The sequence below is a fragment of the Heterodontus francisci genome, chromosome 2 (genome assembly GCF_036365525.1).
Source record: "Heterodontus francisci isolate sHetFra1 chromosome 2, sHetFra1.hap1, whole genome shotgun sequence".
Lineage (NCBI taxonomy): Eukaryota > Metazoa > Chordata > Chondrichthyes > Heterodontiformes > Heterodontidae > Heterodontus > Heterodontus francisci.
Window position 1 is genome coordinate 202,857,874 of NC_090372.1, and position 27,913 is coordinate 202,885,786.

General features: G+C 42.9%; 1 protein-coding gene across 17 annotated transcripts in view; it reads left to right on the forward strand.

Moving 5' to 3' along the window:
* The window catches only part of kmt2ca (lysine (K)-specific methyltransferase 2Ca), a 460,534-nt gene that overhangs the window by 212,705 nt on the left and 219,916 nt on the right, over window positions 1–27,913 (forward strand). For all 17 annotated transcript variants that reach the window (XM_068015025.1, XM_068015031.1, XM_068015029.1 and 14 more), the window contains 2 exons: window positions 17,545–17,690; window positions 18,658–18,767. In XM_068015025.1, coding sequence (XP_067871126.1) covers window positions 17,545–17,690; window positions 18,658–18,767 — 256 coding nt within the window. The remainder of the gene's footprint in view (window positions 1–17,544; window positions 17,691–18,657; window positions 18,768–27,913) is intronic.

The following is a 27,913-nucleotide window of genomic DNA, read 5'->3' on the forward strand; positions in this document are numbered from 1 at the left end:
CCTGACTAGCCACCAGCGGGCCAGCAACCAATGACTACAACCTTCCCAAAATTTTTGACGGCGAAGAAATGTCAAGCGACATTCTAGTTTTGATTATTGAAGGCCAACCTGCAAAATTTATGACTTAAATGCCATTAGGTTTTGAGTAGATGTGGGAAATGATGACTAATGAAAATTCTCAACTGGACGAGGGCTAATTTCAGTGAGTTGAGAAAGAATCTGGCCCAGGTGGAGTGGCAAGCAAGATTGGTGGTAAATGAGCAATGGGAGGCCTTCAAAGAGATATTTCAGGTGGAAACTAGAGATATCCCAATGAGGAGGAAAGGAAGGGCATCCAGCTGGAGCTCCCTGAATAACTAAAGAAATTGAGATTAAAAGGAAGCAGAAAAAGGAGGCTTATGATAAATGTCAGGTTCATGATACAATCAAGCTGAATACAGAAATTGCAAGGCAAAACAGAAAAAGGAAATATGGGCAAAAAGAATGTATGAGAAAAGATTATTTGATAACATAAAATGGAGCACTAAAGTCTTTTATAAACATATAAACAGTAAAAGGATAATCAAAGGAAAGGTGGGGCTGATTAGGAAGAAAATGGAAGTCATCTTCTGGAGGTATACGACATGGCTGAGGTACTTTTCATTCGTCTTCACCAAGGAAGAGGATGATGCCAATGTTCTAGTAATGGAGGAGGGAGTAGAGAAATTAGATAAGATAAAAATAAAGAACAGGCTCTAAAATGGTTGACAGCGCTCAAAATAGAAAAGTCACCTAGTTTAGATGGGATGCTTCCTATGTTTCTGAGAGAAATAAGGGCGGAAAGAGTGGAGGCTCCAGCCACAACTTTTCAATCCATGTGGATATGGGAGTGATGGCAGAGGACTGGAGGGTTGCGAATGTTACATCTCTGTTGGAAAAAAAAAGGAGAGAGAGATGAACCATGTAACTATCGGCCAGTCAGCCTAGCAATTTTGAAATTGTGCCCTGTACACCAAGGTCTAGGTCTTTAATGTATATCAGGAACATCAAGGGTCCTAACACTGACTTTTGGGGAACTCTACTACAAACCTTCCTCTAGTCTGATAACTATCCATTAAATGCTACCCTCAGTTTCCTGTCACTCAACCAGTTTCATATCCATGTTGCCACTGTCCTTTTTATTCCATGAGCTGTAACTTTGCTCACAAGTCTGTTGTGCGGCACTTCATCAAATGCCTTTTAGAAGTCCATGTGCACCACATCAGCAGCATCACCCTGATCAGCCTTCTCCGTTACCTCATCAAAAAAACTCCTAGTTTAACACAATTTTCCCTTCATAAATCCATGCTGGCTTTCCCTAATTAACCTGCATTTTCCCAGGTGACTATTAATTTTGTCCCGAATTATCATTTATAGAAGCTTCCCCACCACCGAGGTTAAACTGACTGGCCTGTAGTTGCTGGGCTTATCTTTCTACCCTTTTTTGAATGAGGGTGTAATATTTGCAATTTTGTAGTCCTCTGGCACCACCCGTGAATCTAAGGAAGACTGAAAAATTATGGCCAGTGCCTCTGCAATTTCCTCATTCCCTTCCCTCAGTATCCTGGGATGCATCTCATCCGGTCCTGGTGTCTTATCAACTTAAAGTGCAACTAGCCTATCCAGTACCACCACCGTTTCAATTTTAAACTCTTCAGGTGTCTGAATTACCACCTCTTTCACCATGACCGGTACAGCATCTTCCTTGGTGAAGACAGATGCAAAGTATTATTTTAAAATGCCCCCAGCCTCCATGTTTAATTCCCCCTTTTGGTCCCTAATCAGCTCCAATCCTCCTTTTACCACCCTTTTTTTTATTAATATGTCTATAGAAAACTTTTGGATTCCGTTTTATATTAGCTGCCAGTCTATTTTCTTACTCTTTGCTTCTCTTTCTTGCTTTTGCACTTCCCATCTGAGCCTTCTATGTTCAGCCTGGCTCTCGGTTGTATTATCCACTGGACATCTGGCATAAGCACACTTTTTCTTCATCTTAATCTCTATCTCTTTCGTCATCCAGGGACCTCTGGATTTGTTTGCCCTACCTTTCCCCTTCAAGGAATATACCTTGACTATGCCTGAATTATCTCTTCTTTAAAGGCAGCCCATTGTTCAGTTACCGTTTTGCCTGCCAATCTTTGATTCCAATTTATTTGGCCCAGGTCCATTCTTACCCCATTGAAGTTGGCTTTCCTCCAGTCAATTATTCTTACTCTGGATTGTTCCTTGTCCTTTTCCATAGCCAATCTAAACCTTATAATACAATGATCACTTTCCCCTAAATGTTCCCCAACAGACACTTGATCCACTTGGCCCATCTCATTCCCAAGAACCAGGTCCAGTAGTACCGCCTTTCTCATTGTACTGGAAGCATACAGCAGTAGAAAATTCTCCTGATTGCACATTAGGAACTCTTGCCTCTCTCTGCCCTTGGCACAGCTACTTTTCCAGTCTGTATTCAGATAATTAAAGTCCACCATTATAACCACTCTATAATTCTTGCATCTCTCTGTAATTTTCTTGCAAATTTGCTCCTCTACATCTTTATCGTTAGTAGGTGGGTTACAGACTACACCGAGCAAAGTAATTGCACCATTTTTTGTTCCTTAGCTCTAACTATAGATTCTGTCTTTGACTTCTCTGGGACATCATCTCTCTCCAGCACTGCAACCTTCTCCATCAAAACTGCCACCCCTCCACCCTTTCTTATCTTGCCTGATCACCTTATATCCAGGAATATTTAGTACCCAGTCCCGCCCTCCTTTGAGCCAGGTCTCCGTTATCGCCAGAACATCATATATCCACGTGGCTATCTGTGCCTGAAGGTTACCAACCTTATTTACCACACTCTACACATTCACATACATGCACAGTAACCCTAATTTAGACTTTATTAATTTCCCTCTTACTCTGACCCCACCTAATGCTTTACTATTTCCTACAATAGTGCAATCTACCTCTCCCAATTCTCTGTGCACTTAGGTGTTCCTCTCTTGTATTATCTTCTGTTTCCCATGCCCCTGCCAAGTTAGTTTAAAACCTCCCAATAGCACTAGCAAATTGCCCCGCAAAGAAATTTGTCCCAGCTCTGTTCAGGTGCAGCCCTATCTCCTCCAGAGCTGGTCCCAGTGTCCTTGGAATCTAAAGTCCTCCCTCCTGCACCATCTTTCCAGCCACGCATTCATCTGCTCTATCCTCCTATTTCTATACTCACTTGCGTGTGGTACCGTAAGTAATCCGGAGATTACTACTTTTGAGGTCCTGTGTGTTAACTTCTTACATAGCTCCTAAATTCTGACTACAGGATCACATCCCCCTGCCTACCTATGTCATTAGTACCAATGTGGACCACAACCACCAGTTGTTCACCCTCCTCCCTCAGGGTGTTCTGCAGCCGTTGTGACATCATTGACCCTGGCACCAGGGAGGCAACCCACAATCCTGGATTCATTTCTGTGGCCGTGAACCGACTGTCTATTCCCCTAACTATTGAATCTCATCACTGTCGCTCTTCCAGTCTTTGTGCCGCTCTGTGCAGCTGAGCCTTCTGTGGTGCCATGGCCTTAGCTCTGGCTGCACTTCCCAAATGAACCATCACTTTTCTCAGTATTTAGAACTGAACACTGGTTAGAGAGGGACTCCTACACTACCTGCCTGTTTCTTCTTGGCTGCCTGTTGGTTACCCACTCCCTCTCCCCCTGCGTACTCTTAAGCTGTGGGGTGACTACATCTATAAACATGCTATCCACAAAGCTTTCAACCTCACGGATGTGCTGCAGTGACTCCAGCTATTACTCAAAATCCAAAACCTGGAGCTCAAGCTGCTGCAACTGATAACATTTTCTACACGTATAGTTATCCAGGACACAAGAAGTGATATTTCCATATAGCACAGGGTATGCACTCCAGAGGTCGTAGCAGCCCTGCCATTCTTCAATCTATTAGATAATAAACCTTGCTACCACTAATGAACCTTGTTACCACGAATAAATATCCAAGTTTCAAGAGAAAGAAATACTCACCAACCAACTGCTTACCTGCTTCCCAGTGACGTCACACATGATTTTCTTTAGAATACTGTCAGTCAGCTCAGAACCCGCTGCTCTGGTTCTACTCCCTCACGGGCCTGCTCTCTAATTCCGCAGCTCTGGTTCACTGCACCCTGTAGATAGTATATGCTGCAGCTGTGGTATGCCAGTGGTGGATGGCTGAACATTCAAGGGGAGTGCTTTGTCTTAGATAGTGTCACCTGCACTATCCAGGCAAATGGAAAGTATTCCATCACACTCCTGACTTGTAATATTGTCTTGTGTAGAGGCTTTCGGGACTCGAGGTGAGGCACCTGCTGCAGAATACCCAGCCTCAGGCATATTCTAATAACTACAACATTTATATAGCTGGTCCAATTGAGTTACTGATCAGTGGTAACCTCCAGAATGTTGATGGTAGATTCGGTAATGGTAATACCATTGAATGGCAGAAGGTGGTGATTAGGCTCTTTATTGTTGGAAGTGGTCATTACGTGGCATTTTTATATTTGCCAGTTATCAGCCCAAATCTGGATATTGCCCAGCTCTTGCTTTCAGACACGGACCCCTTCACAATTTTCCAAATTATGACTGTAGCTAAACACTCGAATCGTTAACGAACAGCTCCACTTTTGAATTAGCTTTGAAGAAATTGTCTGAACAAAACCTCCATCGTATCACTCCTGTTCAGTGGGTTGGGATGTGAACAGATTGGCCTATAATGTGCTGTTCTTGGTGAAAGGTCAGCTGCTTATATTTCTATGCTACCCAGTGTTACGGCATTGGATACTTTTAAGGAAACAAGTTTAAATATAAATAAAACCAAAAAAATGCTGGACATAGAGTCATAGTCATAGAATCGTACAGCATAGAAATAGGCCCTTCGGCCCACGCATCCATGCCGACCATAATGCCTATCGATACTAATCCCACCTGCCTGCATTAATTCCATATCCCTCTGAGCCTTGCTCATTCAAGTACCTGTCCAGATGCCTCTTAAATGTTGCTACTGTTCCTGCCTCCACCACTTCCTCTGGCAGCTCATTCCAGATACCCACTATTCTTTGTGTGAAAAATTTGCCCCTTTGATCCCCTTTAAACCTCCTCCCTCTCACCTTAAATCGATGCCCTCTAGTTTTAGTCACCCCTACCATGGGAAACAGACTCTGGCTATCTACCCTATCTATGCCTCGCATAATTTTATATACCTCTATCATGCCCCTTCTCAGCCTCCTTCGCTCCAGGGAAAACAGACCCAGCCTATCCAATCTCTCTTTATAACTCAAGCCACCCAAACTTATTTTAGTTTTACTTTACATTTTTTGTTTGTATTTCCTTTTATTTTAGTTTGTTCCATCATTACACTTTTTTAAAAAAACATGTGCCTCCTCACGTTTTTCATTGTTTTCATGTTTTTGCTTGTGGCTAGGGCTTTCATTATTCTGTCATTTAACACCCTCTCTGCATTAACGCTTTGTATTTCACAACACCATTAACACACTGCCTTTGCCCCATGACCTCGTTGTCAGTTATTCTCTGTGACCCTCTGTCCTAACAACACCTTCCCATTTGTTCTCTTTTGCCCCACCCCCACTGTATTTGCTTAAAACCTATTACATTTCTAACCTTTACCAGTTCTGATGAAAGGTCACTGACCTGAAACTTTGCTTCTGTCTCCACAGATGCTGCCAGACCTGAGTATTTCCAGCACTTTTTTGGTTTAATTTCAGATTTCCAGCATCTGCAGTATTTCGCTTTTATTTTAGTTAAATATAAAGTTTTCTGCTTATATTCTATAGAATAGGCGGTAGAATTGATTTAAAAAATTTTAAATTCATTCCTGGAATTTGTGTCGCTGGCCAGGCCAGCATTTATTGCCCAATTGCCCTTGAGAAGGTGGTGGTGAGCTGCCTTCTTGAACCGCTGCAGTCCATGGGAGGTAGGTACACCCACAGTGCTGTTTGGATGGGAGTTCCAGGATTTTGACCCAGGAACAGTGATATAGTTCCAAGTCAGCATGGTGTGATATTTGGAGGGGAACTTGCAGGTGCTGGTATTCCCATGCATTTGCTGCCCTTGTCCCTCTAGTTGGTAGAGGTCGCAGGTTTGGAAGGTGCTATCTAAGGAGCCTTGGTGCGTTGCTGCAGCGCATCTCGTAGATGGTACACACTGCTGCCACTGTGCATCGGTGGTGGAGGGGGTAAATGTTTGTGGATGGGTGCCAACCAAGTGGGCTGCTTTGTCCTGGATGGTGTTGAGCTTCTTGAGTGTTGTTGGAGCTGCACCCATCCAGGCAAGTGGAGAGTATTCCATCACACTCCCGACTTGTGCCTTGTAGATGGTGGACAGGCTTTGGGGAGTCAGGAGGTGAGTTACTCGCTGCAGGATTCCTAGCCTCTGACCTGCTCTTGTAGCCATGGTATTTATATGGCTACTCCAGTTCAGTTTCTGGTCAATGGTAGCCCCTAGGATGTTGATAGTGGGGGATTCAGCGATGGTAATGCCATTGTATGTCAAGGGGAGATGGTTAGATTCTCTCTTGTTGGAGATTGTCATTGCCTGCCACTTGTGTGGCGCGAATGTTACTTGCCACTTATCAGTTCAAGCCTGGATATTGTCCAGGTCTTGCTTGCAACTCTACACGGACTGCTTCAGTATCTGTGGAGTCATGAATGGTGCTGAACATTGTGCAATCATCAGCAAACATCCCCACTTCTGACCTTATGGTTGAAGGAAGGTCATTGATGAAGCAGCTGAAGATGGTTGGGCCTAGGACACTACCCTGAGGAACTCCTGCAGTGAGGTCCTGGAGCTCAGATGATTGGCCTCCAAAAACCACAACCATCTTCCTTTGCGCTAGGTATGACTCCAACCAGCAGAGAATTTTCCCCCCTGATTCCCATTGACCTCAGTTTTGCTAGGGCTCCTTGATGCCCTAGTCAGTCAAATGCTGCCTTGATGTCAAGGGCAGTCACTTTCACCTCACCTCTGGAGTTCAGCTTTTTTGTCCATGCTTGTGCCAAGGCTGTAATGAGGTCAGGAACTGAATGGCCCTGGCGGAATCCAAACTGCGTGTCTCTGAGCAGGTTATTGCTAAGCAAGTGCTGCTTGATGGCACTGTTGATAACACCTTCCATCACTTTACTGATGATTGAGAGCAGGCTGAAGGATGGTAATTGGCCGGGTTGGACTTGTCCTGCTTTTTGTGTACAGGACATACCTGGGCAATTTTCCACATTGCCAGGTAGATGCCAGTGTTGTAGCTGTACTGGAACAGCTTGGTTAGGGGCGTGGCAAGTTCTGGAGCACAGGTTTTCAGTACTATTGCCAGAATGTTGTCAGGGCCCATAGCCTTTGCAGTATCCAGTGCCTTCAGTCGTTTCTTGATATCACGCAGAGTGAATCGAATTGGCTGAAGTCTGGCATCTGTGATGCTGGGGACTTCAGGAGGAGGCAGAGATGGATCATCAACTCGGCACTTCTGGCTGAAGATTGTTTTAAATGCTTCAGCCTTATCTTTCGCACTGATGTGCTGGGCTCCCCATCATTGAGGATGGGGCTATTTGTGGAGCAACCTCCTCCAGTTAGCTGTTTAATTGTCCACCACCATTCACGGCTGGATGTGGCAGGACTGCAGAGCTTAGCTCTGATCCGTTGGTTATGGGATAGCATAGCTCTGTCTATTGCATGCTGCTTACGCAGTTTGGCATGCATTTAGCCCTGTGTTGTAGCTTCACCAGGTTGACACCTCATTTTGAGGTATGCTTGGTGCTGTTTCTGGCATGTGCTCCTGCACTCTTCATTGAACCAGGATTGGTCTTCTGACTTAATGGTAATGGTAGAGTGGGGGATATGCTGGGCCATGAGGTTACAGATTGTGGTTGAGTACAATTCTGCTGCTGCTGATGGCCCACAGCGCCTCATGGATGCCCAGTTTTGCATTGCGAGATCTGTTCGAAATCTATCCCATTTAGCATGGTGGTAGTGCCATACAACACGATGGAGGGTATCCTTAATGTGAAGGTGGGACTTCGTCTCCACAAGGTCTGTGCGGTGGTCACTCCTACCAATACTGTCATGGACAGATGCATCTGCGACAGGCAGATGGGTGAGGACGAGGTCAAGTATGTTTTTCCCGCTTGGTTCCCTCACCACCCGCTGCCTGCCCCGGCTTTAGGACTCAGCCAGCTTGGTCAGTTATGGTGCTCCTGAGCCACTCCTGGTGATGGACATTGAAGTCCCCCACCCAGAGTACATTCTGTGCCCTAGCCACCCTCAGTGCTTCCTCCAAGTGCTTTTCAACATGGAGGAGTACTGACTCATCAGCTGAGGGAGGATGGTAGGTGGTAATCAGCAGGAGAATTCCTTGTCCATGCTTGACCTGATGCCATGTGACTTCATGGGATCTGGAGTCGATGTTGAGGACTCGAAGGGCATCTCCCTCCGGACTGTATACCGCTGTGCCACTATCTCTGCTGGGTCTGCCCTGCCAGTGGGACAGGACATACCTGGTGATGGTGTCTGGGACATTGTCAGGTATGATTCGGTTAGATTGTTAGAATGTCAGGCTGTTGCTTTACTAGTCTGTGGGACAGCTCTCCCAACTTTGGCACAAGCCCCAGATGTTAGTAAGGAGGCCTTTGAGGGGTCGACAGGGCTGGGTTTGCAATTGTCATTTCCGGTGCCTAGGTTAATGCCGGGTGGTCCGTCTGGTTTCATTCTTTTTTTTAATTGAATTTGTAGCGGTTAGATACAACTGAGTGGCTTGCTAGGCCATTTCAGAGGGCATGTAAAAGTCAACCACATTACTGTGGGTTGGAGTCGCATGTAAACCAGACCAGGTAAGGACAGCAGATTTCTTTCCCTAAAGTGAACCAGATGGGTTTTTACAGCAACCGACAATGGTTTCATGGCTATCATTAAACTCGCTTTATAATTCCAGATTTATTAATTGAATTCAAATTCCACCTTCTGCTGTGGTGGGGTTTGAACCCATGTCCCCAGAGCAATGGGCGGCACAGTGGCGCAGTGGTTAGCACCGCAGCCTCACAGCTCCAGGGACCCGGGTTCAATTCCGGGTACTGCCTGTGTGGAGTTTGCAAGTTCTCCCTGTGTTTGCGTGGGTTTCTTCCGGGTGCTCCAGTTTCCTCCCACATGCCAAAGGCTTGCAGGTTGATAGATTAATTGGCCATTATAAAATTGCCCCTAGTATAGGTAGGTGGTAGGGAAATAGGGACAGGTGGGGATGTGGTAGGAATATGGAATTAGTGTAGGATTAGTATAAATGGGTGGTTGATGGTCGGCACAGACTCGGTGGGCCGAAGGGCCTGTTTCAGTGCTGTATCTCTAAACCAAACTAAACTAATACCTTGGGTCTCTGGGTTACTAGTCCAGTGGCAATACCACTACGCCACTGCCTCCCTTACTTATATTGTCTGTGGCTCAGACAGTAAGGCTGTAATGCACCTTCATAATGCCTCCCAGCGATCTGCTATTTTTTGTGTAACGGTTGGAACGGAACTGAACTACATTTGTTTACTTGACATCCTGTTCATGATGGTGTAACCTGAATTAGGAGCCAAATTGGATTTTCTCCAAGTCAAAGCTTTGTTGTGTTGGAGAATTCTGGTTGGTCGCTAGTTCTGGTTTCTTAGCAATAATCAGGGAAGTAGTGCTTGGTGAAGGGTTTGGGGGGTGCGGCAGGAGGGGGTGGAAACCAGCAGGAGAATGACAGTAACGTAGCAACACATATGTGATTTAGCAGCTGAAATATTCCACTCGTGTTGAGATTTGTTCCAATCTGAAATGCATCTATTTATCTCTTCCTCTCCCCACCTCAAAATCTTTCTCCGTCCAAGTGACTGGGTACCAACTGTAGTCTAGAGTTCTGATCATCAACTTTACGGTCGAATCCATTGTCATTATGCTTGGAGGTATATGAGCATAATCTGGGATGCTTGCTTTTCAATTTTGAGCCTATACTGTGAAAAGAAACCCGACACTGAGATATCGTCAGTTGCCAAGATTATTTCTCGTATTGATTTTATTGCAGTCAAAGCTTTGTTGCCAAGGCCTGGTTCAGCACTGATGCAGGTTGGACAAAAGTACAAGGATACAGATCTCTTTTTGTAGAATTAGAAAAGACAAATGTGCAGAGGGTGTAGCCATTTTATGTGTAAGAGAATTTTGTTATTGCATAGTTGGACTTATCTACATCTGGATCAAATAATATGGAAGTCCTCTGGAGATGGATGAAAGGGAGCAAACTAACAATAGTTATTTGCTATAGACGAATGGGCCAGAGAGAACTTTGTAGTGAAATAAGGAAAGTGTGTCGAGGAGTAGCTGTAGCTGTCGTGGGTGATTCAGATTTACTAGATTTACATTAGACAATCTGTAATGGGTGCATTCAGAGTGAGGACATGATTCTGATGCAGTATTGGATTGCCCAATGGAACACCTAGTCAGGAAACTTGTGTCAACAGGAGCTCTGTCAAACCTGAGAATTAAGAAATAATCAGGAGATGGTAGAGCAGGTCGGACAGCACCTTAGCAATGATGACTGCAATATGGTGTGTTTGAAGGTTAAAGTTATGATAGAAAAGGGACTAAAATAGCAATGTTCACAGGACAGCACATGGAAGAAAAGCATATTTTGTTTAAAATTCTATAGAGTACGGAACAGATCGATACCATAGGAAAGAGTAGAAGAGGGAAAAGACTAATATTGGTAACAATGCGGGCAAAAAGTAGATACTTCCTAAAGTAGAAAAGAATTGGGAGCACAGTGGATCAAGATGAATCTGAAAATAAAGGTGAGGAAGCTGGTTAGGAAAGCTAAAACTGAAAATGAGGTTAGGATAGCAAGCAATATTTAAATATTTTTCAATTAAATTATATATAAATATATAACAGCAACTTGTATTTATATAGAATCTTTAACGTAATAAAACATCCTAAGGTGCTTTGCAGGAGCATTATAAAACAAAATATGACAGAGCCACAAAAGATGTTGGGTCAGATGACTAAAAACTTGGTTAAAGAGGTAGGTTTTAAGGAGTGTCTTAAAGGAGAAAAGCGATGTATAAAATATATAGATCCCTGTGACCCCTCAATTTCTCTGGTTTAACTAAATTCGACATGATATCAAATGACCAACCAACAGCAAATATAGCAAATGAATGCTATGTTCATAAAACATGGCTGGTCTTGCCAGCACAAAATTGCAGTTTCCAATGGGGATTGGGGAAGTAATAAAAGTAAGAGAAATTTTTATACGGCTGTCACTGATGAACTGAAGAAAGACAAAGGCACCAGACTTGAATATGGTTCGTCCAAGATGACTTGAAAAGTGGCTAGTGAAATTGGCCACATCCTTGCCACTACCTTTTAAGGAATCATTTGAAATGAAAGTAGTTTCTAAAGGATTGGAAAATAGCTATCTTCACACCAATCTATCTGGATGGGGTTGGCCAAAACAATTACCTTTATGAGCCTAACATCGATTGTCAGTAAAGTATTTTAAGGCATCCCGAAAGAAGCGATAATGAAATGCCGAGTTAGGTATGATTTGATGAGGGATTCATGAGTTGGATATCTGGCCAAATTACTTTCCTGTAGTTGTCAACCTTGTTGACAACATGTTCTGTGGATATAATGTGACATTTTTGAATTTCAGCAGTGCAATTGATAATCTGCCATTTGAATGATTTGTCTATAAGGGAAAAAGGCATTGAAATGAGGTAAACTTCTGAGGTCGATTAAAAGTTGGCTAAACCTGCAGAAGCAATTTCTGTTTGGGAATGGAGTGGGCATTAGCAGGATGCCATGGGTAGTTATTGGTAATGGCATTGTTCTTTACACTGTAGGCAAATTATTTGGAGCCGAGGACAGAAACAAAACTTGTAGATATCAGAGTTCAATGGGGAATAATATCACTAGGGGATAAGGCAAAATGTATTTTGGGTAAGTTGTAAAGGTGGGACAATGAATGGCAAACAGTGCTCCATGTGGACAAATGCAAGGAAATGGGACGAGGTAAGATAAATAAATGGGGGACAATAAACTAAATGGTTCTTAACTACAGGACACAACATAGCAGTGGGGTCTGGGAATATTGTTGGATCGTTCATTAAGCTTAAGAGTGAGATATGCTCAAGGAGTTAAGTAGCTGACTATCTTTTGAAGTCTGCCAGAGGAATAAAGAACAAATGCTTGGGCAGGGGCGGGGAGGTAGTGATGGAAGTGGGGGATGGTGCACGATATCGACTCTGTACAAAACACTGGCATTCCCTGCTGTTGGATTGTTGTGTGCAATTCTGGCCACTGTACTACAATAAAGGTATCCAGGCACTGGTGACGTGTGGGAAAAGGCAGCCAAACCGATAGCTTAGGATATCTGAGCATTCAGGAGAGGTTGAACAGCCTGGGATTGTTTTCACTGGAGTCCAGCAGGCTCAGAGGAGATACTATTCAAGTTTGTTCAAGATTCTTAATGAAGTAGATATTTTGAACCCCAATGATATGTTTGTGATTGTCTCAAAGTCTAGAACCAAGAGACACAGGCTCAAGCTTGGAAGATGCAAGGTGTAGATCTCAGCACTTTATGTAGAAGGTGTTCATGTTTGTCATGGACTACCCAAGAGGTAGTGGAGGCATGTAGTGTGAAAATAATTTGAGAATTGAATAATTATTTCAAGAACTAGGTGAACATACGAATTAGGACAGGAATAGGCCACTCAACCCCTTGAGCCTGCTCCGCCATTCAACAAGTTCATGGCTGAACTGATTACTCCACATTTCCACCTACCCCCGATAACCTTCCACTCCCTTGCTTATCAAGAACCTATCTACCTCTGCCATAAAAAATACTCAAAGACTAAGAAGTTTTAATTTTTAAAGGTCACAGACCTGAAATGTTAACTCTGCTTCTCTCTCCACAGATGCTGCCAGACCTGCTGAGTATTTCCAGCACTTTCTGTTTTTATTTGATTAATTTTTAGGATTGACTAACCGTGTATGTTACTCTGAGAGATACCTTATCTGTAATGTACCATCATCATTGTCAGGCAAGTCTCAAGAAAAGGAGAAATAGGAGTAGTCCATTCAAGCCTGCTTTGCTATTCAACATTATGGCTGATCTTCGACTTCGATTTCCACTTTTCTTGATTCCTCATATCCCTTGAATTCCTGAGTATCCAAAAATCACAGCTAACATGACCTGGGCAAAGCAGGTAATATTGACTTATTTGTGCACTGTGGATCACTGGCCTCGATATTTTACATTATAAGGCATGTGACCCCTATTCTAAAATGGTGTACTTGCTGGTTCACTGCAAGTTATGTCAAGAAAAATATGCTGGTGTGTTTTTTATTTAAATATGACATTGCATCCAGGCTGCATTTTTGGGTGCCACACTCATAGATTTCTTTATTGCAATTGCATCTGGCTCACTCAAATTTCATATCTGTTTGAAAAAACAATATATCACAACTGAACAGGTACGGATCATCCCAAATCAAGTCATCTGTAGGAATGAAAACCACCAATCCTGTAGTTCAAAAAGCATTAATCAAAAGGGTTAAATCTGCAAAAGCTATCTGTAAAAAGACAAACCAGTCAAGTTGCTCAGTTGCTATATTAATTATTCACTAAATTGAGCACTATCCATTAATGAAAAGCTTTGCAACTATGATGTAACAATGATAAAATTTACAGGAAAATAGTGTGAACTTTACTGTAGCATTTTGTACTTGAAATACTCATAACAGCGTTCAGTGCCAGAGACCTGTGGCTATGAGAGAAGTTCGAGTCTAGACTTCGTGCAAGTTCCCAACCCACTGTTCACTGAAGAGGCATAAGTTACCAAACTTAAACTTTCCAGCAGGTTTAAGCTCTAAAAATAGATAGCAAAACTGGGCATTTGCAGAATGTGCCAGCTTTCACAGAACATGAGATTTGTTGTTTGTCATCCCTGTCCTTTCTCCGGCAAGCCACTTGTTAAGTATATTTAGGTAATTGGCAAGTTTCTTTGTCTGAAACGTCAAAAATGAGGTGAAGCATGACTTCAACCTTTTTCTAAGCTACCTTTAAAGCAAAAATATGTTTTATTCTGGCTGACCTCCCTTACATTTAGTCAGCAAATTCAGTCGAAGCCCAGTTTAGTTCTCAGTTGAAGTAGGGATAATTAGACCAGGGTATGTAGAAATATTTCAGTCATTCTTCTTAAGATATGTAGTTTTTTCCTATTATATAATATTGGATTTTGTATTGTGTATAGTTAAATATTATACAGCCATTTGGAAAGCAGAGAAAGCGTGTTGGTGGAATGACAGCTACTTATATTTACAAAGTGCCTGTAACAAAAAATATCCCAAGGGGCTTCACAGGAGCATTATAAAACAAAATATGATTCACAGCCTGATAGGTATTTGGTCAGATGACCAAAAGCTTGGTCAAAAGGTAGATCTTAAGGGAGGAAAGTGAGGTAGAAAGGCAGAGAGATGTAGGGAGTGTATTCCAGAGTTTAGCGCCTAGGCGACTGAAGGCATTGCCACCAATGGTGGAGCGATTAAAATGGGGATGCGCAATAGTCCAGAATTGAAGGTGCACAGATATCTGAGGATTGTGGGGCTAGAGGAGATTACAGAGAGAGAGAAGGGCAAGGCTATGGAGGGATTTGGAAACAAGGATGAGAATGTTAAAATCAAGACATCGTTCGATTGGGAGCCAGTAGCGAACACAAGGGTATGGGACTTGGTGCAAGTTAAGACACGGGCAGCAGAGTTTTGGATGACATCAGGTTTACAGAGGGTGGAATGTGGGAAACCAGCCAGGAATGCATTGGAATAGTCAAGTATAGAGGTAATAAAGGCATAAATTATGGTTTCAGCAGCAGATGAGCTGAGACTGAGGCAAAGTCAGGCAATGTTGCAAAGGTGGAAGTAAGCAGTCTGTGATGGCACGAATACAAAAAGTGAGGTCGGAAGCTCATCTCTGGGTCAAATGTGGCACCAAGGTTACGAACAAAATGATTTAATCTTCGAATGTTGTTAGCGAGAGGAATGGAGTCGGTAGCTAGAGAATATTGTTTGGAGCGGGGACCAAAAACTAAGACTTCAGTCTTCTCAATATATAATTGAAGGAACATTCTGCTCATCCAGTACTGGATGTTAGATAAGGAGTCTGATAATTTAGCAAGAGTGCAGGAGTCAAGAGAGGTGGTGATGAAGTAGAGCTGATGCCATCAGCGTACATGTGAAAATTATCACTGTTTTCGGATGATGTCGCCAAGGGGCAGCTTGTAAATCAGAAGTAGGAGGAGGGGGGTGCTAAGGATAGATCCTTGGGGGACACCAGAGGTAATAGTGCGCGAGCAGGAAGAGAATCCATTGCAAGCGATTCTCCGGTTGCGAGTAGAGAGATAAGAATGGAACCAGCTGAGAGCAGCCCCACCCAGCTGGACAGTGGAGGGGCGTTGGAGGAGAATGGTGTGATCATGTCAAAGACTGCAGACAGGTTGAGAAGGATGAGGAGGGAAAGTTTACCTTTGTCACAGTCACATAGGATGTAATTTGTGGCTTTGATGAGAGCTGTTTCGGTACTGTGCGGACACCTGATTAGAGGGATTCAAGCGTGAAATTCTGGGAAAGATGGAACCAGATTTGAGAGGCGACAACACGTTCATGAATTTTGGAGAGGAAAGGGAGGTTGGAGATTGGACGGTGGTTTGCAAGGATGGTAGGGTCAAAGGTTAGTTTTTTTTTTAAGAGAGGGGTGATGATGGCAGATTTAAAGGAGAGAGAGAGACAACAACTGAAGAGAGCACAGTTCACAAGATCATCTAATATGGGGACCACGAGGGGAAGTTGGTGTTTAGCAGTTTAGTGAGAATAGGATCGAGGGAGCAGGAGTTGGGTCTCATGGACAAGATGAGCTCAGAGAGGGCATAAGGGGAGATAAACTAGAGAAAGAGATGAGTTCAGAGCTAGGGCAGGAGGGAGCATTATAGGACGTTAAAGGAGTTGCTCTGCAGTACAAGGGAAGGTTCTGGGAGCTGCAGAAATGAGGTACTGCAATGTAATTATAGTGTGGCAAGTTTACATTGGCACCATTATACGTGTGAAAAGTGGAATTTATAACCACAAGAACTGCAGCAGTTCAAGGAGAAGGCCCACCATCTCAAAGCATCAAGGATGGACAATAAATGTGAACTTGCCAGTCTCGCTGAAATCCAGAGAACAAATGTTTTTTTTAAATTTTGATACTGATAATTTATAGATGTTTTGCTAATGAGTACAGAGCTATGTGGGAAAGAAGAAAAGATGCAAATTAGTTTGACACATTTCTTGATATTCTCTGCAAAACTACAGAACCTTAAACAAAAATTTACAATTAAAATACCAAACCTTAAACTTACAAAGAATGCAAGGCTTGTGGAGATTTTTTTTTACCTGTAATCACTAAGGAAAACTACAGTATTTCAGAATATTTCCTAGGAAACAATCAAAATATTTGAGTCTGTGGGGAGATTTCATAAGGTTATTTCCAAATTATTTCACTAGAACTGTGTACCTTTCCCTTACAACGGGCGAATCATAGTTGGTATCAAGGGAGATTTTCACGTGTATTATAGAAGTCTGGGATCTGGGGCCCTGTTTTAAATCAGACATACTTTGTTCTGTTGCAAAACCTTTTTTTATATATTAGGGGAAAGAAAGTTATTAATTGACATGGTACCTAAAACTTTTGAGTACTTTAGAATCTGTAAAATTCCCCTACTGTACATTAAACTCTGTTTACTTATCAATTGGACTGTGGCCTTAAAGGACACAGCTGTACCTTAACAGCAGAATAATAGTGTATTACATGATACAACACTCCTGTCTGGATAGAACAGTGCATCATCCAAGAGAATTACAAGTAAGAAAGCTGGTCTCTGAGTGAGACATAATTGTGTGTTTTAGTTCACTATCACTTGTCTTCATTGAGTTGTGGTACATCCATCTTATAATTAAGCAAGATAAATTTGAGGTGATCAAGGATGTCTGTTGTCTCTTAATTAACTCATGCCTTCTCTCACGATTGATTCATTTTATGTCTGTGGTAGTGGCAAAATTTCTGCAAGAAATTGACATTATTTGTATTCACAATGTTTCACTTCTTGATGTAATTGGCCAGTTGCTTTTTAGAAATAGTGGTACTAGCCAGAAAAATAATCTTAAGCGCATCAGCCTAGAAGTGGAGGATTGGTACCCAGTACAAAGGTTATATTTTTTAAGCAAAATAAATTTGTTGCATATTAAAGTTCTGTTGGTAACAGGTCCTCAACAGTTCACAATGTTCGTTGTGCAGATATTCACTGCTTAAATGGTTTCACTGTTGAAATGGTTTCACTGTTGCTTTGCAGAATGTGCAGGCATAAATTTGAGGCTTTAGCAATAAATAATATTTTGAATTACTTCTCTGCTCTGTTGATCATGAACTGTTCTGTATCAGGTCTCCATGCGACACTGCAGCCCCTCCGTCTACCTGTATTAATGTTCCACTGGCTTCTGAAGAGCAGACGAGTAGATATTGGGATGAGCTCAGTCAAGTTGGCCTTCCTGATGATATTGATGTCCAGGCCTTATTTGAACCTTCAGGTATTAAAAACATAGATGTAGTCTTAATCCATTGTTCTCCAAGTATTTCTCGATTTCCTTATTTATGGTTGTGATTGACTCAAGTTTGATAGCTACCTGTAACATATTCCATATCCTAATATGCTTTGTGAAATGCCGCAAATTGTCCTTCCAGTACTAAGGCTAAGTTTATATCCCTTTTGTTCTCCTATCAACAACCAGTGGAATTAAACTTTCACTACTTGAGTTAGAACAATCACGATCTGCCCTTCACAAATCCTTGTTGATAGCACCTGCTAAGTATATATATTTCATACGTGTCACAACTGAGGTCAGAAGTACTCCAGTGATATTTTGTAATAGATGGTGACTTGCAGAATACTTAATCTTTTAAAAGGATGGTGGTATAGCAAAGATGAGTTGCAGTTTTGTCACATACAAAAAAAAAATTTCCACTACATAAAAAATGCTTGTCTATTTAAAAAGTGTGGGATGTTCAGTAGTATATTGTATAGCCTTGTGTGTGTGCTTTTTGTATGTCCGTTTAGGTTAAAAATATTCCTGACGAATCAGTGTCCCTGCTGAAGATATACATGGTGTTTTACTGTGCTGGATGTACAGTTCATCACTGTGGCCCAACCTTATAAATCTAATGTTCAGTACCTACCAGTGGTAGTCCAGAACAGTGTGAGAAGTAGAAGCTTTACCTCCTAAATTAAAAGATCTCTATACCACTTGGCAGATGGTACTGATGCGATAACAGTAGCTCCACAGGTCATGTTTGTGTCTTGCTTAGCCCAAAACTAATGCATAGTTATCAATAGAAGTAAAATACAAGATATTTTAAAATAGACCAGCAATAAGACATCTAGAGATAGTTTAGCAATGTGTTGGGAAATACGTAGGTAGTAAAGTCCATTCTGTGATATTTAACATGAAAAATAAAACTTTATCTGTCCCATAAGTATTCTTAATCTTTGGTTAACAGGTCACTGTTGGGTTCACCATTGTTGTGCAGCATGGTCTTCTGGAGTGTGCCAGACAAATGAACAGGTACTGGTGAATGTGGACAAAGCAGTTCTCTCAGGGATTACAGAGGTAAGTTGAAACTTCAGGGAAGGAGGAGGAAATTAACTTAGCTAAACTGTGGCTCCGTTTTTACAGTTTACAAGCTGTTTGGGGCAGGGGTGGGGGCAGTGGTGGTGGTGTGGGGAATGATACTGGGGAGGAGGGAAGACTTTAGAAGAAAGTTTAGTGAAGCACGATTTACATTGCCGCTGTATGTTGGCAGTTTACAGTGTTTAGAAAGTAAAGTCAGAAGTTGGGTCTGGAGCCTCTAGGTGCACATCAAAAATGGTAGATTTTGTCTCGTGTCTTTTTGATTTATGACATTTGTAGTGATGAGCAAGGGCTTAACCTTCCTTTCAACCCTAATTTATCTCTAAATGGGACAGCAGTATAAGTTGGAGCAGCTGAAAACTTGGTGCCAGCAAAACTTTGGGGCTATCAAAATCGTTTAAGCAAATCCACAAATAGCAAAACTCCTAGAAGCTTGGTTGTCAAGGAGTTAAGTAGCATTCATCATAACTGATTACAGTTGAGCAGAACATTTATCATTTATTTGGTGTACAACATGGATAACAAACAATAGACCTTTACATAACTCAACAAATATGCTATAAATAGTCTTTATATGGGTGTTGGCTTGCGTCAGTGAATTCTAAAAATAGCTAAGGAGATGTGTTGGCTGAATAAGCTATAGAATGCTTCAGTAAAAACCACAATTAAAAAAAAAAAAATTCTACATCAAGGTGTGACAAAAACCACACCTACCAAAAATGGGACATATTAATTTTGCCATCTGGAACATTTTGAACTGTTCCTGGCTATGAAATAATTTGTTTAAAGAGACTACAGCAGTGGCTGAAAACATGGCTGCACATTTGCATTGTAAAAGACAGTTGAATAAGAGAGACAATGGAATTGCTGATCCAATTAACCAGATGGATTTTGATCCAGAGACGTTGAATGTGTAAAAGGCCAGCATTCCACCCCCACTGAGAGTGTCTGCCAAGCTTGGGGGAAAATCCGCAAGCCTCGCCGGGCAGGTTGTTCCAAACAAGGAGCTAGTCACATGACTAACCTGCTGACCAACTTGGAGTTTTTTTAATTGTGCCACACTGTTGGAGAATAGACTGCAACTGAACTTGAAGAAGAGAGCACCTGTCTGTCTCTCTCTCTCTCTCTCTCTCTCTCTCTCGCTCTCTCTCTCGCTCTCTCTCTCGCTCTCTCTCTCGCTCTCTCTCTCGCTCTCTCTCTCGCTCTCTCTCTCGCTCTCTCTCTCGCTCTCTCTCTCGCTCTCTCTCTCGCTCTCTCTCTCGCTCTCTCTCTCGCTCTCTCTCTCGCTCTCTCTCTCGCTCTCTCTCTCGCTCTCTCTCTCGCTCTCTCTCTCTCTCTCGCTCTCTCTCTCGCTCTCGCTCTCGCTCTCTCTCGCGCTCTCGCTCTCTCTCGCGCTCTCGCTCTCTCTCGCGCTCTCGCTCTCTCTCTCGCTCTGTCTCTCTGTCTCTGTCTCTCTCGCAAAGTTCCAGGGACCCACGGACATAACTCCAGCCTCAAGAGAGAAGACTCCTGCAGCCTTCTGGTACCAGCTCGATAAGAGAGAGTCTGCACTGGGCCCCAACAGGAATGCAAGACTTAACTGCAATCAAAAGGCTTTACATCAAATCCCAAAACGAGTAACTGAACTCAATATGACTTCAAACCTCTTCTCTTCAATTCTGTCTCAATATGAGTGTGTTTATCACTTATGCATGCGAGCATGGTCGCATCGGTATTTTTAGTAGCTTTAACGTTAATAAACTTACACCTTTCTTGTTTAAATCTAAGAAAACCTGTCTGAATAAGCTATAGAATGCTTCAATTAGTGAGCAGTGAGCAAGGATTCACTGAGTTTTAAAAATTAAACCCTGTAACGGCCAAACCAGGAATAGGCTGAGAGGTGAGCCCTAGACCCTGTCCTCATCTGCTCGTAGCAAAGGTGTTTAACATCTTCAGATACAACTTGCCTCTGTGGATTAGGAGAATAGATATAGTGGTGCCTTGGGCATAAGAAAATGTGTCGATTTCTGAATATTTTGATGGATAATGCCAGTGGTAAAGGTCGGTAATGGCAGGAATCCTTGCTTAGCTTAGCGACTGAAAGGTCGGAATATAGTGGAGGTGGTAATTGTGAAGTACTTTGCACCATGTTCATAGGTCTTCTCTTCAGTCATGACCTTTTGGTTTATTCGATGAGTTACCAAAATCCTATTGACAACCTGCTTATTAACTGAGGCACAGAATGCCATGTTGTTCACGATCTGAGGAGATGATGCCAATATATTAAGTAAGTTGACAATATGATAGTTGTGTAAATTCTTCAATCATGACCTCTACTTTGCCCCTTTCTCGTTGCTTGCGCAGGCTGAACAGGATGCGCACAAGCTTGTCTTGATGTCCGACCAACTGAGATTTAAAACTCCAGTCCATCATCAAGGCTGCCTACTTCAATCTTTGCTGCCTGCCTCCATTTCTACCTCACGCCTGATGCTTAACCAATGTTTTTTTGCATCACTAAACTCTTTTCTACCATGTCCTTTTCACTGGTCTCTCAACCTCCGTCTTTCCATAAACTTCACTTTGTCAAACTCTGCCTCCTGCAACCTGATCTGTACTAATTTAACGGTCAACCAACACCCCTGTCCCTGATGACCTGCACTGTCCATAAACCCCTACCCTTCCTGTAATGATTTCATCAGCATAATCCTAGGTTAGGTTTGAACTAACCACATGACAGGTGGCATTGACATTTATGTCTTGGTGCTGTTTACTGTCTTTAAAAAAAAAGCTTTTCTTGTTATATTGTCACTTTTACAGGTGCAGCATTTTAGCGGAGAAAAACATCTCTTTTTGTTGTATGCTGTGGGAAAAGTTTACTTATGCACATGCTTTTGTGCTGTGGGGTCCCTGAAAAATATATTCCTTTGTGGCAGCCATCCTTGCCTGTATTTTTTCCAGTTTTTTGCCTCCCTCCATTTCCTCTCTTAGAGGCATTGACTCCTTGCTTGGGTCCAGTTCTTTGGGTGCCCGTTCCCCACCACTAACTCACCTAATTTCCTATTATTGATGTGAACACGTATGGTAACTATCTGCAGGCTGTTCAATTACAGCAGAACTGCCTGTTGCCATCATCACCTGATAAACCACACAAGACCACTGTCAGCAGTGGCCAGTGGTTAATGCACAGGAAGAACTCTTGTTTTTTCCCCCCCTTCTCCTCCTATCCTCGAGCTGTTGTGGCCAGCTCCAGACCCAGTACTGCAGCTGAGATTAGGTAACTCATCATGAAACTGGGACCTAATGGTCTCTGACTTTGTGCTACAGTAGACAGTTCTTTACCCACTAGATCTTCGAGTGAAGGGGAGCTAGTTCATGGGATAATGAAGCTACTGCTTGCATTTGAGTTATTACAAATATTTATGGTAAAAATATCAGTGCTTATTTCACCATTGCAATACGTGAGACAAATAAACTGCCCACCCTGAGTGCATGTGGGGTAAAAGGTATACTTAAAAAAAAAAAAATTGTTTTGGAGTTTAGTTAACCATCAGGACTCAGTGCAATTCTGAGCATGGTCACACATGATCATGGGACAGATTGATATTTGCATATCCTTTATAATTGGTTATTTTCTTCATTCACGGGATGTGGACATCACTGGCAAGACCAGGATTCATTGCCCATCCTTAATTGCCCTTGAGAAGGTGAGCTTCTTTCTTGCGTACAACTGACTAACTTGCTAGGCGATTTCAGAGGACAGTTAAGAGCGAGCCTCATTGCTGTGGGCCTGGAGTCACATATCGGCCAGACAGGGAAAGGAAGGCATATTTCCTTCCCGAAAGGACATTAGTGAACTAGATTTCATTTTTTTAACGACAATACGGTAGTTTCATGGCCACCATTACTGATAGCTTTTTATTCCTGTCTCCTTTAATTAATTGCCGTAGTGGCATCTGAATCATATTTGCAGATTATTAGCCCAGACGTGTGGATTAATAGTCCTGCAACATAACCGTGGTACTGTACTCCAATTGGACACAGTGCTCAGCTAGAGTCATGAGTCCAATTCTAGGCACCCCACTTTCGGAAAGATATAAAGGCCTCGGAAAGATGCAGAGGAGATTTACTGAAAATGATATCAGAGATGAGGGACTTAGGGTATGTGGAGAGATTAGAGAAGCTGAGATTGTTCTGCTTAGAGCAGAGAAGGTTAAGGGGAGACTTAATAGAAATGTTCAAAATGATGAAGGGTTTTGATGGAGTAGATAGGGAGAAACTGTTTACCCTGAGTCAGTAACAGAATAAAAGTTTAAAGTAATTGGCAAAAGAATCAGAGGCAAGATTAATAATAATTTGGTGTAATGCTCACTTACACCCTTTCTGTGCAGAAGAAAAATATCCCCCAATGAAGTTCGTTTTCATCCAAACTTACCCACATTGTGCAGTTTTCACCTTTTAATTTTCCTGAAGCTTGTAACTGTTTCGCACCTTTGTTAGTATTGTGGGTTTTAAAATCTATATCAGCAGCTAATGAAAAGTTAAGTTTGCAGCTATGTGAAAATAAAAGCAGTTGAGTTCAGAGCTCTCTAATTCCTACTGCATGTAAAATTCATATTAGCAGATGGTGCGGAATAATGGCTATTGGGGGTGAGGGGAATTGGGTGTGGGGAAAGAACTTGGTGTGATCATTAAAATGTCATCACACATAAGAATATAATATATAAACAGTCTGGTATTGGGCATAAAATATTGCTATAGGGTTGCAAGAGTTTAAGCTTATTTTAAGTAACAGCTTTCAAGTGGTATAGCAGACAATGCTTTTTTGGACTGTTTAGAGTGGACTCTTCAGTTAAATAAAATTATACGTATCTTCTGCTCTATATCGCAACCACCTGATATATTTCATGTGCATGTAACACCTTTGCACAGTGCTGTGATAGCAAACACATTTTTTTTAATGACTCCCTTGATAGAAGAAACAGAATGAATTGCCCTCATTTAAAACCTGCACGTCTCAGAGAAGGTGTTCTACAGGGACTCCAATGTGTTTAAAAATCTGTTTGAAGATTGCTGCGGAAATCCATTTGTGAATGGATGTGCTGGGTGCCAGTTGGCACAGAGCTGTTAGAGTGTGCTCTACTGTGTTTTGAGTACAGTTGATTTATCAATAGCATTGTCAGGGAAGTAATATTCTCTTTTTAAAGAAAATTGTTTCTTCAGTTTTCAAATAAGTATCCCATGATAATTCAGAGCTTTACAATGACTTGCTTCTGTAGTATATATTCTTTAAAAATATATTTCGTACTCCAGAGGCGCTTACAGTCTTGGCGTCAAAATGCATTAACACAGATGTGTTTTTTGGTTTGTGTATTGTACAGTGCTTGAGTTCCTGACAAAAAAAAACTCACCTCCCATTGTTGTTAGCACTATTTGTTATGGCTCATACAGCATAATGGCAAAGTTCAGTGTGGTACTGGTGGGAGACCAGAGCCTGTGGAAATATGCTAGCAAGAAGAAAATGCTTTCAGAAGAGAGAAATAGAATTGGCAAGAAAGAGAAACTTGGAGAGCAAGAGAATTTAAAAAAAACCTTTCTAATTTTTTTCTTGTAGGAAGGTTCTTTGCCTTGCTTTTCATAACATGATTGTCTCAACCAAATGTTAAGCTGCAGGTGTCTTCTGGGTCTGCAGCAGCAACCATTTTCTCATTATATTTTCCTTGCTTTAACCTCTAATCGTTCGACACCTGGATGTTTGTTGTTCCACATCTAACTTCCTTTAATTTGTCCCAACAAACACAAAATGACTGGAGATTTTTTATAAAAATGAAATGATAATTAGAAGCTGAAAGAATAAGATTTCACACTTGTAAAAGTTAGTTTTCAGCGCCAGAGGTGTTATTTGGCAGTAACTAAGTACCACGCTGTTAAGAGTACTTAGATTGGAATGGACAAGCCCGAACTTTATTTGGCAAGTTTAGTCCATATCTATAAAGTAAGTACAGGAACCTAATGCTGTCCAAGACATTTGAACGGTGAGTTAGACGTAGAGATGTCATTTTTGTGCATTGTTTGGAGGAGCAGAGGCATCTCGAGCAGCACCTTTTAGATTTCCACGTTTAACTGGACAAGTGCACACGGAAGTTACTGTGTGATTTGTGAGGTGTGAGCCTACTTTTTATTTTCACAGCAAAGTCCGGCCTAATGTGTTCTTTAAAATTCCATGCAAACTCTTGTGGGATGCAGCCTGTCCTATTCATGGCAGATTGCTAACAAGGGAGATGAGATGCCACCAGCAATGTTTTATAATTAGTTAATCAGCATGCTTGCTGCAGCTGTGCTGCAGCCCAGTTTTTACTTGAGTGAAGTATATATTTTTTTTTATTCATTCATGGGATATGGCCCACGCTGGCCAGGCCAGCATTTATTGCCCAACCCTAATTGCCCTTGAGAAGGTGGTGGTGAGCTGCCACCTTGAACCGCTGCAGTCCATTTGGGGTAGGTACACCCACAGTGCTGTTAGGAAGGGAGTTCCAGGATTTTCACCCAGCGACAGTGAAGGAACGGCGATATAGTTCCAAGTCAGGATGGTGTGTGACTTGGAGGGGAACTTGCAGGTGGTGGTGTTCCCATGTATTTGCTGCCATTGTCCTTCTAGTTGGCAGAGGTCGCGGGATTGGAAGGTTGTGTCGAAGGAGCCTTGGAGCATTGCTGCAGTGCATCTTGCAGATGGTACACACTGCTGCCACTGTGCGTCGATGGTGGAGGGAGTGAATGGCACCCCATCTACAAACAATCAAGTGAGCTGCTTTGTCTTGGATGGTGTCGAGCTTCTTGAGTGTTGTTGGAGCTGCACCCAACCAGGCAAGTGGAGAATATTGCATCACACTCCTGACTTGTGCCTTGTAGATGGTGGACAGGCTTTGGGGAGTCAGGAGGTGAATTACTCGCCTCAGGATTCCTAGCCTCTCACCTGCTCTTGTAGCCATGGTATTTATATGGCTACTCCAGTTGAGTTTCTAGTCAATGGTAACCCCTAGGATGTTGATAGTGGAGGATTCAGCGATGGTAATGCTGTTGAATGTCAACGGGAGATGGTTAGATTCTCTCTTGTTGGAGATGGTCATTGCCCGGCTCTTGTGTGGCGCGAATGTTGCTTGCCACTTATCAGCCCAAGTCTGGATATTGTCCAGGTCTTGCTGCATTTCTACACTGACTGCTTCAGTATCGGAGGAGTTACGAATGGTGCTGAACATTGTGCAATCATCCGCGAACATCCCCAATTCTGACCTTATGATTGAAGGGAGATCATTGATGAAGCAGCTGAAGATGGTTGGGCCTAGGACACTACCCTGAGGAACTCCTGCAGTGATGTCATGGAGCTCAGATGATTGACCTCCAACAACCACAACCATCTTCCTTTGCACTAGATATGACTCCAACCAGCGGAGGGTTTTCCCCCTGATTCCCATTGACCTCAGCTTTGCTAGGGCTCCTTGATGCCATACTTGGTCAAATGCTGCCTTGATGTCAAGGGCAGTCACTCTCACCTCACCTCTTGAGTTCAGCCCTTTTGTCCATGTTTGAACCAAGGTCAGGAGCTGAGTGGCCCTGGCGGAACCCAAACTGAGGGTCATGAGCAGGTTATTGCTAAGCAAGTGCTACTTGATGGCATTGTTGATGACATCTTCCATCACTTTACTGATGATGGAGAGTAGGTTGATGGGGCGGTAATTGGCCGGGTTGGATTTGTCCTGCTTTTTGTGTACAGGACATAACTGGGCAATTTTCCACATTGCAGGGTAGATGCCAGTGTTGTAGCTGTACTGGAACAGCTTGGCTAGGGGCGCGGCAAGTTCTGGAGTGCAGGTCTTCAGTACTACTGCCGGAATATTGTCAGGGCCCATAGCTTTTGCAGTGTCCAGTGCCTTCAGTCATTTCTTGATATCACGCAGAGTGAATCGAATTGGCTGAAGTCTGGCATCTGTGATGCTGGGGACCTCAGGAGGAGGCCGAGATGGATCATCAACTCGGCACTTCTGGCTGAAGATTGTTTTAAATGTTTCAGCCTTATCTTTCGTACTGATGTGCTGGGCTCCCCCATCATTGAGGATGGGGATATTTGTGGAACCACCTCCTCCAGTTAGTTGTTTAATTGTCCACCACCATTCACGGCTGGATGTGGCAGGACTGCAGAGCTTAGATCTGATCCATTGGTTATGGGATCGCTTAGCTCTGTCTATCGCATGCTGCTTATGCAGTTTGGCACGCAGATAGTCCTGTGTTGTAGCTTCACCAGGTTGACACCTCATTTTGAGGTATACCTGGTGCTGCTCCTGGCTTGCCCTCCTGCACTCTTCATTGAACCAGGGTTGGTCTCCTGGCTTGATGGTAATGATAGAGTGGGGGATATGCCGGGCCATGAGGTTACAGATTGTGGTTGAGTACAATTCTGCTGCTGCTGATGGCCCACAGCGCCTCATGGATGCCCAGTTTTGCATTGCTAGATCCGTTTGAAATCTATCCCATTTAGCATGGTGGTAGTGCCACACAACACGATGGACGGTATCCTCAATGTGAAGGCGGGACTTCGTCTCCACAAGGACTGTGCGGTGGTCGCTCCTACCAATACAGACATGGACAGAAGCATCTGCGGCAGGCAGATTGGTGAGGACAAGGTCAAGTATGTTTTTCCCTCGTGTTGGTTCCCCCACCACCTGCCGCAGATTCAGTCTAGCAGCTATGTCCTTTAGGACTCGGCCAGCTCGGTCAGTAGTGGTGCTACCGAGCCACTCTTGGTGATGGACATTGAAGTCTCCCACCCAGAGTACATTTTGTGTCCTTGCCACCCTCAGTGCTTCCTCCAAGTGGTGTTCAACATGGTGGAGTACTGAGTCATCAGCTGAGGGAGGGCGGTAGGTGGTAATCAGTAGGAGGTTACCTTGCCCATGTTTGACCTGATGCCATGAGACTTCATGGGGTCCGGTGTCAATGTTGAGGACTCCCAGGGCAACTCCCTCCCTACTGTATACCACTGTGCCACCACCTCTGCTGGGTCTATCCTGCCGGTGGGACAGGACATAACCAGGGATAGTGATTGCAGTGTCTGGGACCTTGTCTGTAAGGTATGATTCCGTGAGTATGACTAT